The sequence below is a fragment of the Lygodium microphyllum genome, chromosome 8, assembly GCF_053477565.2.
Source record: "Lygodium microphyllum isolate KBCC chromosome 8, Lygodium_microphyllum_v1.1.10, whole genome shotgun sequence".
In the NCBI taxonomy this organism is placed as follows: Eukaryota; Viridiplantae; Streptophyta; class Polypodiopsida; order Schizaeales; family Lygodiaceae; genus Lygodium; species Lygodium microphyllum.
In genome coordinates, this window is record NC_141142.1 from 131,578,190 (window position 1) to 131,597,658 (window position 19,469).

Below are 19,469 nucleotides of genomic sequence, written 5' to 3' on the forward strand. Positions count from 1 at the left end.
TGCTATTATCCTTGGATATTACAAAGCTTGTGGGTTATGCAGTTGAGCTTCTTGAGTATATGAGACTTGGATCTTTTACATGTCTATGCTCTTGATAGATACTTGTCTGCATTGGATGATTTTGGGCTGATTTGATCCGTCTTCTCTTTGAGCATACACTGACCTTTGTTAGGTCTTGTCAGTTAGGCATACACCTAGCTTGGCTTACTCTCTGAGTGCTTTATGCAAGGGGTTGTATCCTCCTACTGACATTGATTGCTCTGACACATTTGGGTGTTTGGCTCATGTTTCTTGGCTGCTAAGTGTTTGTTACATGCCCGCTTGATGTAGGATCTGACTTGGCAATCATACTTGACTTTGGATCACTGTTAGCTCATTGTTTGCTTTCTTTTTCTCACTACTGTGATTTATTACAGCAAGCCATTTTATGCGGACTGTGATGTATTTACTGAGCTTAATCATGTCATTTTGATGTACTTTTGGTACTATTTGGTGGACAGCTGGTCATTTGAGCAGTTTCTCTTATTTTCAGCTTGTTTTGGTAGTGGTTTTGGCCTGTTTACAGCTAATTACAGCAAGTTGTTTTTGGCAGTCTGCCTTTGTTTGACTCATCATGGCTGGTCATGCCAAAGATACGGCTTTGTTTAACATCGCCAAGTTGGAATGCACCAACTATGGCTATTGGAAGTCTCAAACGTGGCAGGTTTTGGTGCAGAAGTGGGAGATTAAGCCACGAAGAAACAAGGGTATTGTTTTTGGCATAGTCTGCCTTTGTTTGACTCATTATGGCTGGTCATGTCAAAGATACGACTTTGTTTAACATTGCCAAGTTGGAATGCACCAACTATGGCTATTGGAAGTCTCAAACGTGACAGGTTTTGGTGCAGAAGTGGGAGATTAAGCCACGAAGAAACAAGGGTATTGTTTTTGGCATAGTCTGCCTTTGTTTGACTCATTATGGCTGGTCATGTCAAAGATACGGCTTTGTTTAACATTGCCAAGTTGGAATGCACCAACTATGGCTATTGGAAGTCTCAAACATGGCAGGTTTTGGTGCAGAAGTGGGAGATTAAGCCACAAAGAAACAAGGGTATTAAACTCCAGAACATGGATGATGACGACTGGGCTGATTTAGATGCACTATGCAAGTCCATTATCATTGTATCACTCTCTGAAGAGGCCCACAATAATGTTGTTGAAGACGAAGATTATAGTGCATGGAATCTATGGGTAAAGATTCGGGAACTTTATGCAAAGCAGAGCCTTGCTTTGCAGATGTAGTGGCTTAAACAGTGGATGGATCTCCGCATGAAGGGGATCCCATTGTTTGCTCACTTTAGCTTTTTTGAATTTAGAAGTCTAAAAAAAGCAAATATTTGGCATTTTCATACTCACATGATGCAACTTATAGAACTCATAAATGGCCATAACTTTTGATGCATAACTCGAATTTTGGATCTATTTGAACCTTGAGATTGCTAGCAATAAGCTCTAAGATTCTTCCACTTCATTTTACATTTTTGGGAAACTTTAAAAATGTCAAAATTTAATCTTTATGATTTTCCATTAGAAATCCCTACTATATGCTAGAAACACTAGTAAAGGTAAGGTCTTCAACACTCACAAACACTATTACTCTTGAAGTTGATCAATTTATTACCTTAATTGCTAGTGAATAATAATAGTGTCAATAGTAATAGCTTATTAGTTTAGTTAAGTAGTTATCTAATAATAATAGGTAATATTGTTACTCTAAGGTCTAATAAATATTTAGTTTTGTAACTATTTAGTATTTTATTAGTACCATTAATAGCAAAACAATGATGCTTCTTGCAGTTCACATGCGTTATCTATTAGAGATGGCATAAGTGGCAAGAAGGATAATGATCGTCTTAGGAAGGACTCTCAGAAGTCTCGGCCTAAGTCACGTGGACGTAGCAAGTCCCGTAGACGTAAGTCTGATCTTACATGTCATTATTGTGGGAAAGCAGGATATATATTGTTGCAGTGCCATAAGATGCGCGATGACAAGCACAAAGAAAAGAGGAAAGAGAAAGTGCATCAGAAATCCAATGATTGCAGTATTATACCTGTAAAGTGCAGCGTAAAGATTGAGGCTCAGTCGATGTATGTACAATGTTGGCTCTTGGATTCGGGTGTGTCTTTTCATGTGACTCCCTACCCGTGAGTGGTTTCATACCTATCACAATGTATCTAGTTCTGTGCGCTTAGGTGATGATTGGTCTCTTGCTATTGTTGGCATTAGTGATGTCACTCTACAGTTTCCCTTTGGTAGCACTTTTGTTGTGCATAATGTACGTCATGTATCCGCATTGACTAAAAGCCTTATGTCTGTTGGGCAGCTTGATGATGCATGCTATCATGTATGCTTTGGTGATTCTGCATGGAAGATATCTCGTGGTAGGCTTGTTCTTGCAAGAGGTGCCAAGTTTGGCAGCCTCTACCCCTTAGTTGTATCTAGTACTATTGACCATGTTTTGTCATTGGGTTCTATCCCACATGTATCTCTTTGGCATGCTCGTTTAGGGCATATATCTCTCAAAGAAATGGAAATGCTCAGTACTTTGCAGTATCTTCTGCCTTTTGACTACTCGCATTTTGAGTCGTGTGATTATTTTTTATATGGCATGTAGACTAGGAATCTGCATAAAAAATCTAGTATTCCATGCATGGGTGAGCCTTTGAGTCTTGTGTTTTCAGATGTATGTGGACCCGTGCCTTGCCAGTCCTTAAGGGGTGTGAAGTACTTTGTTACTTTTATTTACGATTATTCACGTAAGGTTTGGGCTTATCCCATAAAGCAGAAATATGATGTCTTGGCAGTCTTTCAGCATTTGCTTGCTCTAGCAGAGAACTAGTTTGGGCATAGGTTGAAATGCCTACGGACAGATAATGGGGGTGAGTATGTCTCATGTGCTTTTGAGCAATTTTATGATGAGCGGGATATTAAGCGTGCCAGTTGACCGCCCCTTTCACTCCAGAATGGTATGATTGAGTGCATGAATATGACTATCTAGGAGCGGGTCCGTAGCTTGCTTAGCTAGGCTAGCTTAGTGCAGTATTTTGGAACTGAGGTGGTTACTAATGCAGTACATATCATTAATAGGTCGCCTTGCAGTGGCATTGACTTTCAAGTTATAGAGGAGGTATGGACAGGAATGCCTCCCTCATATGGTCATTTGCGTGCCTTTGGATGTAAGGCCTTCTGCCATGTGTCCAAGGACAAAAACAATAAGCTGGATTCTAAAAGTGTGAAATGCATTTTCCTTGGCTATGGAGATGTAGGTGAGATGGGATATCGTCTTTGGGATTTGCAGGTGCGGAAAGTGATCTGCAGCCATGATGTTGTGTTCCATGAGGACAAAATGTATATGCAGCGTAAGAAAGTTGTTGAGATACACAGGGTTATCTTTTAGGAGTCCCGTGCTCCCGCACAACTAGCTAGATAGCCTGGACGAGCAACCGATACTCATGGCCAGGATGTTAGACAGGATGTTAGACAAGATGTCAAATAGGATGTTGGACAGGTAGTACAGTTTGCATTGAGACATTCTACTAGAGATAGACGGCATTTTGACAGTTATGAGCCGTTCATAAATTATGTCTTGGTTACAAATATAGGAGAGCTTCTTACCTATCATGAGGCTAGGGTTTTGACAGCCACCTTGAGATGCATGCTCAGAATCGAGGACCTTGGACTTGAAATTTTAGCAGCTGAAATTGAGGAATTTTAGGGAGAAGGCTAGCTAGCCAATATTAGATTGGGGCTGAATTTGTCTTTCAAGGAGCAGGGTGAAAGCCAATCCCTAAGCAAACCAAGAGGCAAATTGGTTTGAAGACATGCCGGTTAAACTTGACAACAAGAGGCACTTGGATTAGCAATAAGAGCTAAAGAAGTACTACAAGGGGCACCAGTTTTTGGGCCAAAAGGTTGTCCAATGTCCAAGATTGTATGGTAAAGTGTGCATTTCACTTTTGTGAATTTGTTAGTTGTTGTAATTTGTGCTTAATCAGGTTATTTACCTCCTCCTATCCGAGGAGGAAGGCTGGTTTCAGCTGCTCACTGGGCGATAACTTTAGCTCAGGGCCCTTAATAACTGAAGTGCCCTAAGTGAGGTGCTTATTGGGCGAAACTTTCAATGTGACTCAATTCTAAGGTGTAAACTTTCAATTTAATGAAAGTTTCACGTTGCACCTTGTTCCTTTTTCTGAGGCCATGTACCACATGATCCGCACACGTGTCTATTGCATGCCCGAATGTCAAATCCTTCATTGCTGCTGCAATGCTCACCATGCCAAGAGCTAGGGGTACCAAAAATTAAGTTTATTTGAATAAAAAATCTTTGTAAAGTTTAATTAAATCATTAAGTTCATTTCTCATTTCAGTGACAGAGTACATGCAATCTACCATTTCCCTTGAGTATTCAACCTTGAATGCTTGCTTACAAAGGATCAATAAACCACATAGTTCCCTAGTCCATGGTCTTTGGGAAGACTATAGATCCATCCTGCATTATTGCAAGCTGTGACAGTGAGAGTGCAATCCTACCCGCAAAAAAACTGAACCACATGAAACTATGAGGAAAAATTCACAAAGAAATTCAACTATAAATTCATAAATGTTCAGAATAATACTTGCTGATTGTGCAAAAAAAAGAAACCACATAACATCGATATTGGGTGCCATGGAAATTAATGAGTGTTTGCTTTGTATGCATGCTAGTGCTCATGTTGTGTCTTCTTGCATTAGATCAAAGATCTACAGCAGAAGCATAGGGGGAGTGTAGACTCTTGAATGGGACTCTTAAGACCCCTTTCATGAGAGGCACCCTCTCATGAGATACATCCCCCTTGCATTATGCTGATTCAAACTTTCGATTTCAATTATTCTTAAAGAGTATAAATGTATTGCTGTTAATAATGATATTTATGGACATCACCCCCAACCAAACACAACCCACACACTACATCACTATTACCACACCACACAAAACCCACCATCCCCAAGGTAGAGATAAACAAAAGAAGCAAGAGTAAGGCACATTGATGTGTGGGTAAAAGGCTCAAAATGCCCAAAGGATCTAATGTCCCAACATTTCCCAAACTTTTTGGTTTAACTTCACTTGTTAAGAATATCATTGAGGGAAATGTAGGATAACTTGGATACACACAGAGTCTGACAAATCAACATTAAAGTGTTTACTGGTTCACACAACAACAACTAATGATCAAGCAGAAGCTATAGGCATCAAAACAAGGGGAATGAATGTAAGCTTTCTCAAGTGATGTTCATAGTTTGTAGGTCCAAATTTTGTGTTCACTTTTAGTTTTCTTTGTGCTTGCAGGAAGAGAATGGCATCTTTTTCAACATATTTTAGTATTCAAGATTCGTCTCAATCGGCAATGTTCATGTGATTTCTTAAAATGTTTGCAATTGTATATTGCATCCTAGTGTTGTGTGAGAATGAATTGAGTCATACACCGGGGCCTCTTTAAATTTCTTCCAGTTTTGACATAGTTTTTAATCTCATGTAGAGGAGCTGAAGCCAGCAGACATGGACAAATTTGTTCAGGAGGTTGCTAGGCTGGAGGGAATCAGTTTCAGTGGAGGTATTATAAATGGACCTTTTTGTCTATAATGAACTTTCTGAAGAAATTTTCACATTTCTGATTTGTGTACTTCCTTCTAAACAGGAGATGGAAGTTTTTCTGAAGGGATTGCAAAAAACACTATTACAATTGAGGGAACTGCAAGGTGTGAGAAAATTGTTCTTAGTTTCTTTTTCTTGCATAGTGATTATCTCTCTCTCTCTCTCTCTCTCTTTCCACACACACACACACACCCACCCACCCACCAACCAGCACCAAAAAATTACCCTCCCCGGCCCCCGCCTGCTGGTGTATTGGTGGGGATGGAAAGTGTTAGTATAGAAAGCAAGATGTCAATGCATCGTACTGAAGGAAGTATCAGAACCATGACAAATTACAAAGACAAGGTTGTCCATGAAGTACACTATTCTATGCGATTGCTAGTCAGTTGCCAGTCTTTATATTGATATTTGATACAACTAGGGAGATTGCAGGGTCTTACTTTGCCTGATGCTAAAATATGTAATTGTTCAATGCAGATGATTTGTCCTTCATGCCCCGTCTTATCTTAGAAACATGAACAAAATAATGTGCATGTGCTTATGATGTCAGGGCTTAACATGTTTGGCATGACAACAGGATTACAAATTGATTTTACAAAGTCTAAATTGCTTCCTTTGAAAAGGACCAATGGTATGACTGAACCACATGAGCTGCCCATGCCTCCAGGCTGCACCATCGCTTTCTTGCAAGCAAAGTTGGAATGTTGGAGATTGTCTATCTTGCCTCTTCATGTGTGTCTTGTAATTTATACAATCCTAAATTGGCATGTGCTTATTTTTTCTTCCCTTTGTTGATGTGGCAAATAATTGAGATTGACACTTGTATTTAAGCCACTATGGAGAATATTGAATATCTGTCAACTATAATGATAAGAGGGCAATGCAAAGATGTGCTTCATGAACTTGGGATTCATGAACATGTGTTGTGGACATGCAATATGGCTATGGAGATCTCCAATTGTACGGTGCTTTTGTCCAATACAGCCTTCTAGTGTGGTGGACATAAAACTGCTTCTGTATTCCCTCTATCTCTATAGACTCACATCTCCTGTGATATAACTCACCACCATCATCATTGCTGATGCTTCTGACTCTTACCTGTCTTAACTCCATGGGTATAGTCATGAGACCGAGCTGATTACTCCTTGTCAACTGCAGTGGGAATGAGGTGAGTCTGACCATTCTTGTGGACACCTCTGGTTAACTTCTTCTGTGGAGCATGTTTAGTGATCTGAACACGTTGCTTATCAAAATGCATTTGTACAATTTTAGAAACTGAATTGAAGTTCATGGTCTCATTAGAAACATACAAGAACATCCTCTTGTGAGTCTAGTAATGCCATTGAAGCACTCTAATGAATCAGTGTCCCTGCCTAGTAAATTGATGGATTGACTACCACCACACATAATGTTCCCATGGGTAGGATGAATCATGAAACTCTTAAAACCATGGCTAGCATCTACATATATGCCATGTAGCACCACTATCAACCCCCAATCATATACAAGGGACACAATGGAATCTCATGTGCAACAAGCAGTCTCAACAGAATGATCAATCTCATGAATACCAATAAAGCACTATACTTTCTGGGAGTTGGTCCATTGCACAGGGTTTTTGAAATGGGAAGTATGAAACGGTTTCATAGTTTTATACGAGTTTTGTAAAATGCTAGAAATGGGTTGCCTCCCTGCCTGCAGCCACTGCTGCTTCCCCCTTGTCACACCACTATCAGCCTACCATCACGCACTGCCCTGCAACCCTGCCACTTGCCTCTCCACGTTGCCCCCTCCCTGCAGCCTCTGTCCCTAGGCGCCTCCCTGCTTCCTTCTTGCTGTTACCCATGCAACTGCCCTGCACCCACCCCCAAAATAAAAACAATGGGCCACCCATCCTGCTGCCGCCCCATCTACCATTTGCTGCCTGCCCTGAATCCGCCCTCTCTTCCAGTCCATGCTGTCTGCCTATCACACGGTCAATTTGCTGCTTTCAGTTCACCATCCTCCCCCCTTCCCACACACACACACACACACACACACACACCCACACCCACCCACCGACCCACCCCAAATCCATCATCCCCCCTGCCCCCCCTCCCTCTTCTCTCTCAGCTGCATAACAGGTCACTGTTACTGCTGCTCCCTCACTCTGTAGTAGTTTTCTCTTTGGACATACAGTAGCTCACCCAAATGCTCCTTGAAAACACATGCACTGGGAACCTTTGGTTTGGCACAGTGCACTCCAAGGTGCCCCATTGTCAAATGCCTTACGAGTTGCCTTCTTTGAGGAGCAACTTCAAGCAGTTCGCACTAGAAGGAATTGGAGGAGTTTACAGTCTACTGACAGGTCGTGGGTCATTCCTCTTCCATAGTATAGCTTCAAGACTGCACCTTGAAAATTGGTGCCTTGCAAATAGCAGAGTTAGTGCTGATGAGCCAATGCATTTTTATGGTGCGTCGCACTTTAACAGATGGAGCACATGAGCTTGTTAAGAGCTCATCGGTTGTATGTACTAAGGGAGTTATTTACATGGTTCCATGGTACCATGGGTTCATAATCTCAAACGTTGAGCTCTACCATTGGTTCCCCACACATCCTGTCGCCCTCCTCTTCCCTGGGCTCGCAGTCAAGTACATCGAGCTAGTGTGGAGGAATTTGGGCAACTCTTTGGCACAATGCTCCTTACCTCCTTTTTCGATGCAATGACAGGAGGATGAGTGGTCAAAGGTATGTGTAGTAGTGTTAGATATCAAGAAAATACTTGAAGTTTTGGAGATTTCAGGCAGGAATAATACATTTCAACCCCCAATAGGCCATAGTTAAAGCCTAAAGGACAACCTGGACAAAGCCTTAGATGCCATGCGTTTAGTAACAAGCCTTTGAGTCCACATGGTTTGGGGCAAGGCCTCTCTTCTAGTGATATTTCTAGATGGAGGATGATAACTCCATTAGAGTTCAACATTGCTAGGGTACGGGGCAGCCAAGGCCTCAGTAGACTTAGTAGCCTTAGCAATCCTAGCAACCCTAGTTAAGGATGGGTGGTCCTGTTGGCCCCTCTGCCAATGCGCCTCCCCCATCCACCCCCCCAACAACAACCTCCCCCACGACAAGGCATCGCCACCCCACCCTTCCCCCACCACACCACTACCACTACCACCACCTCCTCCCTTCCCCCCACCCCCTCACTCTTGACATACCACTCTACACTTACACGCTCCTATACCTCCCCATAGCCCACCCCATAGCAAATCAAACCATCCCCAAACACTTCGCACCCACCCGTATCACTAGATACTACTTCCCCCTCACCACCCTCTTTAACACCCCCCACCTTAGTCCCCACTTGTAGGTAGTGACAAGTCACACACCATCGCATCCCCCCCTCAGCAGTAGCTGAGCGGTCCCTCCCCCGCGTAGGCAGTGACAAGCCCCACACCATTGCATCCTCCCCTCAGCAGTAGTCGAGCGGCCCCTCGCCTTGGGAGGTAGCACTACTCCCTTGACAAGGCCATACCTTTCCTTGATATGCTTGGTTCTTACCTCAAGATTTTTGTAGGTGCAGGCCTTGGTCATACATGAGAGTTGTGGGCTATGGGGAGTTTCCAATTTCTATGGAGTTGGTGATCTTCATGATATGCAAGTCTCAGAATGGTAAGGCACACCTCTTGACCTTACGGGATGGTTGGAATTACCTTTCCTTCCTCTAGGTTTCCCACTCTGGTGGATGGTTAGAGGCTTAGATGGCGAAGACTATATGAGAGTAGGTGGTGGAGAATGCTTTAGAGTGGTTAGGAGTGTCAAGGTTGGAGCTATTCTTGGAGCACTGGCCCAGCTTCATGATGAATATTAATTGTCACCATGGAGCAGAGTTTCCACATCTTAGCATCCTCATTCATGCCATGCTATAGTGGTGTGTATTTAGGGATTTGATCAAGTGGCCGCTAGCCTAGGTTGCTCGATATTATCAGGCCTTAGAGGCTCTCTTGACAGCATTGCTCTTGGAGCCGCTTTTAGTGACTTAAGAAGTGAACATCACCTCCCTTTTACACACACGGGCCACCATGGGAAAGTGGAGTTCACCCTCCAAGCTAGCTGCCAAGCACCATTGCATGTCATTGGGTTCCTCATCCTCTTTGTTTTCCACCATGTGGAGTAGGAGCATGCTGAGCAAAACCTAGAGATTTCTCATAAGCATACAATTAGCATCTTGGAAATTGAACAATCTCTACTTCACTAGGGCATGAGATCACAACAAGTTAATTGTTTGGCATGAGTTGTAGCCAACCTTTGTGAGAAGCATCGATATAATTTTTCTTCAAGGGCATAATCTCTCCCCTCGCAAGCCAATAGGGTGACCCTTGCTCATGTTGGCTTTGGGATTTGTCCTATGAGTGTGGGGAGACGAGTAGAAAAATTAGATATCTTTGATCCAAGGAGTGGATGCAAGATGGAGGGATTGTAGAGGAGGTGGCATAGGCCTTGGGAGAGTCTAGCAAGATTTGTCAAGAGGTAGCCCTCCATGCTTGAAGCAATGCTGGGACAAGGAGAGGGCCTTGCAATGAGATTTGACAGCCAATGCTATAGAAGCCACTTGACGACCACACCCTCCATGCCTAGGAGTTGTAGGGACAAACAACTCTTGTGAGCTTGGAGACAAGAGGATATAGTTCTCTTTTCGCACTTAAGTTTCCTTCTGGGCACAAAAAAGGGATGTGGAGAGTTGTTCTAAGGTGCACAAGCCTTGCACCTTAGGGGACCAAATCCGCAACCTATTGGATCAGTATAGGAAAGAGGGATCCTACCTTGAGGAGGTAATGGGGCTTGTCATTGACTTCTCTAGACAATGTTTTCAGCAGGAGATGGTCTCAGCTCAGGTACTCTACTATAGGCAGCAATCACCCCTAGTAACGGAGAATATGGGAACAATCACTCCTTTCCTGTTTATCAAGGTGCTGTTCTTCACCTTCTAGTTATAGGATGGTTAGAAATGCCTAGGAGAGGATGGTCTATGTGGGACTTTCTTCTTCGCCTATTCCTAGGGGTGAAGGACCCTATGCTACACGCTTTCTAGATCTTTTAGGGCAGATGCTAGGCTATATGCCCATGTATCTAGTTAGTCCCCTCCCCAAAGGAGGGGAGTGCTTGGAGCTGATTGAAGGGCCATCAATCACCCTATTAGCAATGGCCTATAAGACACTGGCAAGGATGATTGGTAGACTTGGCCCCATTCTCTTGGACATCAGTCATGATACATGGATAGGCTTTGTTTATGATAGAAGCATCCTAGATAATATCTTTATTTTCTTCTAGCCTATAGAGTAGGCCCATGTTAAACCAACATAGCAGCCAAAGGGTTGTAGTGCTCCTCTTGGACTTCGAGAAGGCCTATGATAGGGTTGATTGGGACTTAAGGGAGGTACAATGGTGTGGATTTGGGTTTCTCTTAGCCATGGATCAACGACGTCTTAGCATTGTACGGATTCGCCAACAACTATTTTAAGGGGGAGGAGAGGTGTAGAGTTCTAATTGGAGGGTTAGTCGAGGGTTGTCTCCATGCTCCTTCCTTCTTCCTACTATTTGTGGAGGCAATGTCTTAATTCTTCCGTTTGAGAGTTAGCAGTCTATTGGGGCTAAGGCTACTAGTGTGGATTGAGATATAGTTTTTGGACTCGGAGTATGGAGACAACATGGCTCTCTATGAGGATCACGAGGTGATGCTTAGAGAGAGGGAGATTGGCATTGGAGGTGTTTTGCATGGTAGTAGGTTCGAAAATCGACTAGCATAAGTTAGTTGGTTTTCTTGTATGTTTGGGTTTCTAGCATTGATTGGGGCATTCATTTGGGGTTTAGATGGATGAGCAGGGTTCAAGATTAGCTGACCTATTGGAGCACAATCCCCTCTCCCTTGGGGGCATGGCTCTAGTAGTCAACCAAGTCCTATTGGGGACAACTTGGTATATTGCTTCTAGCTCGTGTTTCTCTTCGTCATGTGTTGTTTAGCTATGCCATCTAGTTTGGAACTTCTTGTGGTTTGATTTGAACGGATTCTAGGGGCTCTTGTGCTAAGATGGCTTGGGAGACCATTCATCATCACTTAAGGGGGGGCTTAGGGATCATTGGTAGAGTACTGGAGCCAAGCCTTGTTGGCATGCTAGTGATCTGAGGGTTTCCATCAGGTGGTTAGACATGGAAAGTACTCCTCCAAGAGGGCTTTGAGGATCTTCACTATCGCATCGAGCATGCTATCTAGATCATCCTTCCTTCGTAGCTTGTTAGTAGTTGCATACTTGACAAAGCTTGTGTAAAGCCCTAATGCAATGGGCCCTAATATGCCAGGAGAGGAGATTCACAAATAGTTAGTCATTTGGAACCCGCTGATCTAGGATTATAATAAGATGCAGCTCAAGGAGTGCACTCACATCTAGTGGGTTGGTTGGGCATTTGGCCTTGCCCACTTTGTCAGGCTATGGGGAGATATCTATATGGATGTGACCTTGGAGGTTTTGCTGCATGCAGTAGGATGTCGGGGAGGGGTAGATGCTAGGAGGCAGGAGATTGATGCAGTGATTCACTAGGATTGCACAGCCACCGCCACCCCCCCACCTCCCACCTCCCACCTCCCGGCCGCCCCAAACCCACCCCCAAACAAAAAACTAGGACAACAAGGACAAGGGTGTGTAGCAAAGTTTTCACCGATTGGCATTCCATTGCAGGTGACAAATAGAGGTAGTAGTGTCCCCTAGGCATTTTCTTCTTTGTACTGGAAGGTGGCGAGCTAGCTCTAGACAAAAGACAGTAAGGTCTAGATTTCCTTGATGTCCCTTGGAGGAGGGTCTAAAAATCATAGGTCTCCAAGGGAAGACATGGTGGTTGGATCCACTCATAGCTTGGTTAGACATCCAATAGTGATGCCTTTGGATCTATGAGAGTTGGCCTTTGGATGAATTGGATTAGGATCTAGGAGAGTGGCTTTGGCAGGCACCCAGAGACCACTAAGTTTCTTTGCTTACACGTCTCAGATTCGTAGACACTTGTTGATGCAAGTGTGAAGATGAAACTGGCCTTCCTCCTTGGATAGGGTGGTAAGTAACTTGATTTAAGACTACATTACCTCAATTAACAGTATTGCAAAATTGAAATACACACTGTACCATACAATCTTGGACATTGGAAAGCCTGTTGGTCCCGAAATTGGCCCCTTGCGGTATTTCTTTAACTTTTATTGCAAATGGATGGAGTACAATTGAGATCCTTTGAACTCCTCGGCTAATCCAAGTGCCTCTTGCTGTCAAAATTGACCAGCAAGCCTCCAAAACAATTCCAAGTATCCCTGAGCAGTTATATTGACCCTTAGACTAGCATTAATTAATTAATTAATGCCTAATCTCTAATGTCACCATTGACATTAGTGGCCAAAAAATTAGTTAGCTCCAAATCTGACATGTTGTACCACCTAGTATCTATCAGGCATAACTTATTACAACTTGTACCTTTGACACCCACTTCATCCTTGGGGTCCTTGGCCTGTTACCATGAAATAACTGACATGTGCATCACATGTGTTGAACAACCTCACACATTTGATTAATAACTTAATTAGATATTATCGACAAGATTAAAGCATCTCAAAATTTCACATCCTCGTGACAGAAGATATGCTAGGGTTTATAGAGAGAAAAGACAGAATGTATGAATACTACTAAAACACAATTTCGGAAGAAATGCAAAAACGCATATGAACAAGAATGATAACTTTAAGTGAATGTGTGTACAAGATTCACAAAAGCAGAGCTATCCAACAACTGATGATGGGCTGGGGGAGTAGTCAGATAGTGACATCCACTGGAGACGAATCTTGAATGTAAAGAACTACTCTACCATAGAAAGCACAAACAATCGTACAACAAACACAAACTGATGAAGAACACAACTAGGGTTAGGGTAACTTAGAGATAATGAATAGAATGGAGAGTATGAGTTGGAGAGTGTATTGTAGTTTGATGGATCCTAAAACGCAGGAAAGCAGCCTTTGAAGGTGTTTGATAGCGGCAAACACAATAGTGATGTGCCAAATCAATGTCAGATAGGTAGCAGATAGAGTAGAATTAGCAAACGTAGATGATGATGATGTGGCAGCTGTACGGAAAGGCTGAACAGGCAAAACACAGATCTGCAGCAACTTTCCCAGGTAGGGCGGCAGTAGGCTGTTCAAAATGCAGCCTATCTGGCAGTTGCAAGCTATAGGCAACAGCTCTTCACTGTTCCACGCAGGCTGGAAGGTGAAGATCAGCAGTAAATGCAGCGTTCTAGGCTGGCTGGATGCAGGCAACAGCAGGATAAGAGTGGACAGCAGTAGCACTTGGCTGGGCAGCAGCTGAACAGTAGCTAGAAACTGAAGAAATCTGCAGGAGAAGGCTGGACAACAGGCGTTTGATGATTGTAGACAAGGGTGGACAGCTTCAGCTGAGATATCCTTTGCATACGGGGTGTCAACAGGAAAGCTCTAGCACCTACAAGCTTCAAAAACGAGATTGAGGTTGGATGGAGGACAACATGTTTACTTATAGAAAGTTTGAGTCCTCCCAATTAGGGTTTGTGCTTATGGGACATAGACACTCTCAAGGAATGCATTTCTTTTTAATAAAAGGTTTGATTAATTAATTATTGATTTTGGGGCTGTTTTAATCAAAGAGGCCAACCAAGGCATTGGGAAGCAAGAGGGAATCATTTAGGGGAGGAACATTTGCAAAATATGGGATAATGGCACAAACCCTAGGCAGATGGCGCTTAGCTCCAATTCCCTGTCTGGTGAAGTGGAATTGGACTCCTACATGTAGCGTCCAAGGTGTGATGATCGGGTTACCAGCAAGTGCTATGACACTTCTTTTGTTGTAGTAGATGACAACCGAAGAGTTGCATGGGAAATGTAGAACAACCAGTAATCCCCGGAAGTAGATAGCCTTTGTGGTACTATCAAAGAGGGCTTGATACTTTGTCTCGGCTTTGGAAACAACCACTATCTCTTATCCATGGCTTTTGACCAAGAAATTGGAGCCATGCCCAATGAGAATATGTAGCCGTTGTGAGATTGATGGGTGTGAAGGAATCAATTAGGCACGGAGATCGAGGCAGACGGTCATTATGCGCAGTGAGAGAGATAGAGAGAGTGCAAGTGAGGAGAGTAGAGAGTGAACACGTTTTTTGTCTTTGCATGAAAGACAGGATTCCGTGCTAGCATGATAGCACTTTGACTATCACAATGGAGAACAGGTAACTCTGTGATGCCAAGCTCTCCTACCAAACGTGAAAGCCATAAAGCCTCCTTGCATGTCTCAGTGGCAGCTACATACTTTGCCTTTGTAGTAGACAATGCAACACACTTTTGTTTAACAAACCCTTCAGGTTGCTGCATATATATATCTTCATGCAGATCACCATGTAAAAACAGTGTCTTTACATCCATCTGTATGAGCTCCATATCCTCAACTGCAACCAAGCCCAAAATGGTTCTCAATGTAGTCATCTTGACTACAGGAAAGAAAATCTCATCAAAGTTAATTCCATGCTCCTCCTTGTACCCCTTTGCAACCAATCTTGCTTTGTACTTTGGTGAGGAACCAGAAGTGATCTTCATTTTGTAAACCCATTTGCATGGAAGGGTTTTTTGCCCTTTAGGCAACTGCACCAAGTCCCAAGTGCCATTTTTTTCAAGAGATTCCATCTCTGACAGCATGGCTTTATACCATTTCTTGCTGTCCTGTCTGTCCATTGCTTCCTTAAAGCGAGACGGTTCACCACAGTCTGTTAACATGACATACTCAGCCACATTAATTGCACTAGGAACAGCTCTGTCAGGTTGTTTAGTAGCCCTAGATGATCTCCTAATCCAATGGTCATTGTTTGCTGGCTGTTCCTGCAAGTTTCCATTTTCAGCATGCTGTCCTGGCATTTCAGCCTGCAAATCAGCATTAACAGCTTGCTGTCCTGGCTGTTCCTGCACATGTAATGGCTCATTTTCATGGGCAATAGTTGGTTGATCATTTCCAGCATCATTTTTTGCATTTACAGGTTCATTTACCGCAGGTATTTGCTGCTGTAGAGCGGGCACATTTTGTTGTCCAAAAGGTATTTCTTCCCGGAATACAACCCTATGGACCTCCTCAGTCTTTTTGGGTTGTTTGTGCATGCGATCTTCCCGGAAGATAATGTCATTGCTGCGTATTATTTTCCTTTTCTCGGGATCCCACAATTTATACCCCATTTCACCCTCGTCACCATTTCCTAGGAAAATGTATTTATAGGACTTTGGGTCAAGTTTGCTGCGTTTTTCTTTACGAATGTGCACAAAAGCCTCACAGCCAAACACTTTCAGATGAGCATATGGTGGCTTGCCGGACCGCGCTTCTTGGGAAACTCCCTCCCCCCCCCTCCCAAAGACTTGTTTAGTGACCGATTAATCAAGTGAACGGCTGTCATAACAGCCTCTGTCCAAAAACCATGGGGTAATGCAGCATGAGACAGCATCGTACGGACCTTATCCTGTATGGTCCGATTCATACGCTCTGCAACTCCATTTTGGGGTGGATTATGAGGGGCAGTGAGCTCCCTCTTTATCCCTTTGTTGTCACAAAATGTCTGAAAGGCTTTGGATACATATTCCCCACCATTGTCAGAGCGAAGACACTTAAGTATCTTATTTGTTTGATTTTCATCCAATGCCAAGAATTTTCTAAACTTGTGCAGCACTTCATCCTTGCTACGAATAGGATAAACCCTTACTTTCCCTGTAGCATCATCGACAAAGGTGACAAAAAATTTCTTTCCCCCTAAAGATAATCCTGGCAGTTGACATACATCCGAATATACTAACTCTAGAGGAGAAGATTTCAAATAAAGAGACTTTTTGTGAGAAGTCTGTGCATGTTTGCCATAAATACAATGATCACAATGCTCAAAATCAGCATAACGAAGACAAGGCAAGTAACCCAAACGAGAAAGCATTTTCATTCCTGTTTGACTCATGTGTCCCAACCGGCCATGCCACAAAGAAACACTTGGCTGCTCGGTCATGGCAACAACATGGTCACGCACACTAGATACATGAAGTGGATACAACGTATCACTCTTGCAACCTCTGGCAATAACCCTAGATCCCTTACAGATCTTCCATTTTCCATCACCAAAGGTGGTATGAAAACCATCATCATCTAGCTGCCCTGTGCTGATCAAGCTCTTCTTGAGCTGAGGTACATGCCATACATGCTGAAATGTAAAGACAGAGCCATGCTGAAACTGTAACTACACACTGCCAATATTTGCAATCTCACATGCATAGTTGTCCCCAAGATGGACAACACCATGTCGACCCCTTGTATATGCGGAAAACCACTCACGATGAGGGGTGACATGAAAGGAAGCACCCGAATCAAGAATTGAGGTATGCATGTCATCATCTGTATCTGCAAGTAGAACATGTGCACCAAAATGTGAAGAGAGAAAGAGTACATCACTCCCACTGTCACTGTCATGAGTGACCACATTCACCTCTTCAATTTTTACACTGCTCTTCTTAGTGTGACTGTTCTTCTTCTCTTCCTTGCAATCATCTGTCTTCTTGCCTTTTTCTTTCTCTTTCTTCCATTTGTAGCAGTCACGTTTAAAGTGACCCTTCTTGCCACAATGATGGCATTCAACATCTTTGCCAAGTGATTTATTGCGTTCCTTGCCATCATATTTTCCCTTTTGTTGTGATCTGCCCCTAGTATGCAAAGCACTGGAAGACTTACTGGATGCATTGTTCTGTCGATTCATCTCTTCCATAAGTAGAGCACTCTCTATATCAACATACAAAAGGATCACATTAGAATTGCTCATAGCAGTCCTGAATGTATCCCAACTCTCTGGTAGAGTGTAAAGCAAGAAAGTAGCCTTAAATTCCTCATCAATCATGAACTTCAAGGCAACCAGCTAGCTGAAAATGGAGTTAAACTCACTCAAGTGAGTAGACATTGCTGTACCTTCTTTCATACGCAAATCCATAAGTTTTTTCAGCCAATACACTTTACTTGCAGCACTCTTTTGTACATACAGTTCTTCCAGTCTAGTCCATATAGCATATACAGAATCCAAACCTTCAATGTTGAAGAGCAAGGCATTAGAAATCGATAGCTCTATGGTTGAGTGTGCAAGCTCATTCAACTCATCCCAATCGTCCTGATCCATGTCCACAGGCTTTGCCCCTTTAGTTTTGATCGGCTTTGCCTACTTCTTTTGTAACAGGATATTGTAGCACTGTTTTTGCCACACTGCAAAATTATGTGCGACTTCAAGCTTCTTTATATGCATCAAATTACTGCTCTCATTGTTGCCAGCCATGGTTTTCAACTCAAAAGTGACAAAAAGAAAACCAATAAATGCAGGCCCAAATTGTCACCCAAGTGACCAATGTACAAACAAGTACCAATCAACAATAAATGACCACGCAGAAGTACAGATTTCAGATCTGTAATTCAGTTTTCAGAAGCACCAAACCAAGTGCTACAGCATTATCCAACTGATTACAGCTGTTCCAAAGGGCATGTGCATCACATTACATGAGAAATCCCAAAATTTTAGCTGCAATTTCTGTTGTACGTGTACCCACGGGAATAAAATTTGACACGAACGATCAAAAGCCCCAAAAATTTGTGCTCAAAAGCATCAAACACACATCTGCATTTTCTCTATCATGCATAGGACTGTTCAATTTTGCCAAAATAAAGGAATTTCAGCAAAACCCCCAAATTTTATCAAGTGTTGATGTCCAAATATCGCGGAATTCAACCTGTACGTACATAAAATGACGAAATGCTGCACAAATTTTGCCCAAATCGCAAAAGCCCCAAATTGCACGGGGTCCAATGTGCCTCAATGTCGAGAAATTGAGTCAATTTCAGCCCAATTTGTGCATGTATATGAAAAGCCCCAAATGTCGGGGACAAAATATCACAAATTCTTGCAATTTCTGAGACAAATATCACTCTTGCATCTTGCGCACATGAAATCTGGAGAAATCCCCAAATTTTCCAAGTCATGCGTGTACTAATTTTAGTGAAATTGAAAGAATTTCACTAAAAATGTGAAAAGCCCCAAAATTCCCGGGTAAATGTGCACCGACTTTGCAATTTCTGAGTCAGATTGTCCAATTCTGTGTTGAGATCCCCAGATTCGAGAAAAGCCTCAAATTTTTGAGCCGATTTTGCACAGATTTGAAGTCTTACCCTGTCAGTGGGTGAAGCAATTAAAAAAAAAAGATTGAATTTGGAAAAATCTGACGGGGATGGGTCCGTTGACCTGATGTAGTTCCGTCGCGTGCAGCTGTCGCCTGTTACGTGTCGCACAGCAGTCGCTTGCTGAAGCCTGTTACGTCTCCTGCTGAAGCCGTCAACGCCCACTGAAGCCGATGACTGCTGTCCTCGTCGAACTCCTGCAACACACGAGCCTGTCTGCAACTGCTACTCGGCGACTGCCTCAGCCTGACGATTGTCTGCAGCACCTGCAGCACCTTACGCTCTGATAGTTTAAAGGAATCGATTAGGCATGGAGATTGAGGTAGACAGTCATTACATGCATGAGAGAGACAGAGAGAGTGCGAGTGAGGAGAGTAGAGAGTGAACACGTTTTTCGGTACAATGACGAGTATACCACTTTAGGTTTTAGATAGATATATGTATGAAAGTACAATGTGCTAAGGGTGTGTTCACACCCGCACACATATAAAAGGCACGATGGCCCTTTATTCCCAACAGGGTGTTGAG

General features: G+C 43.0%; 1 protein-coding gene across 6 annotated transcripts in view; it reads left to right on the forward strand.

Annotated features, from left to right (window-relative positions):
• The window catches only part of LOC148032865 (NADH:ubiquinone oxidoreductase, 17.2kDa subunit), a 103,148-nt gene that overhangs the window by 73,032 nt on the left and 10,647 nt on the right, over window positions 1-19,469 (forward strand). For all 6 annotated transcript variants that reach the window (XM_087683532.1, XM_087683535.1, XM_087683533.1 and 3 more), the window contains 2 exons: window positions 5,557-5,631; window positions 5,716-5,776. In XM_087683532.1, the coding sequence (XP_087539658.1) occupies window positions 5,557-5,631; window positions 5,716-5,776 (136 nt within the window). The remainder of the gene's footprint in view (window positions 1-5,556; window positions 5,632-5,715; window positions 5,777-19,469) is intronic.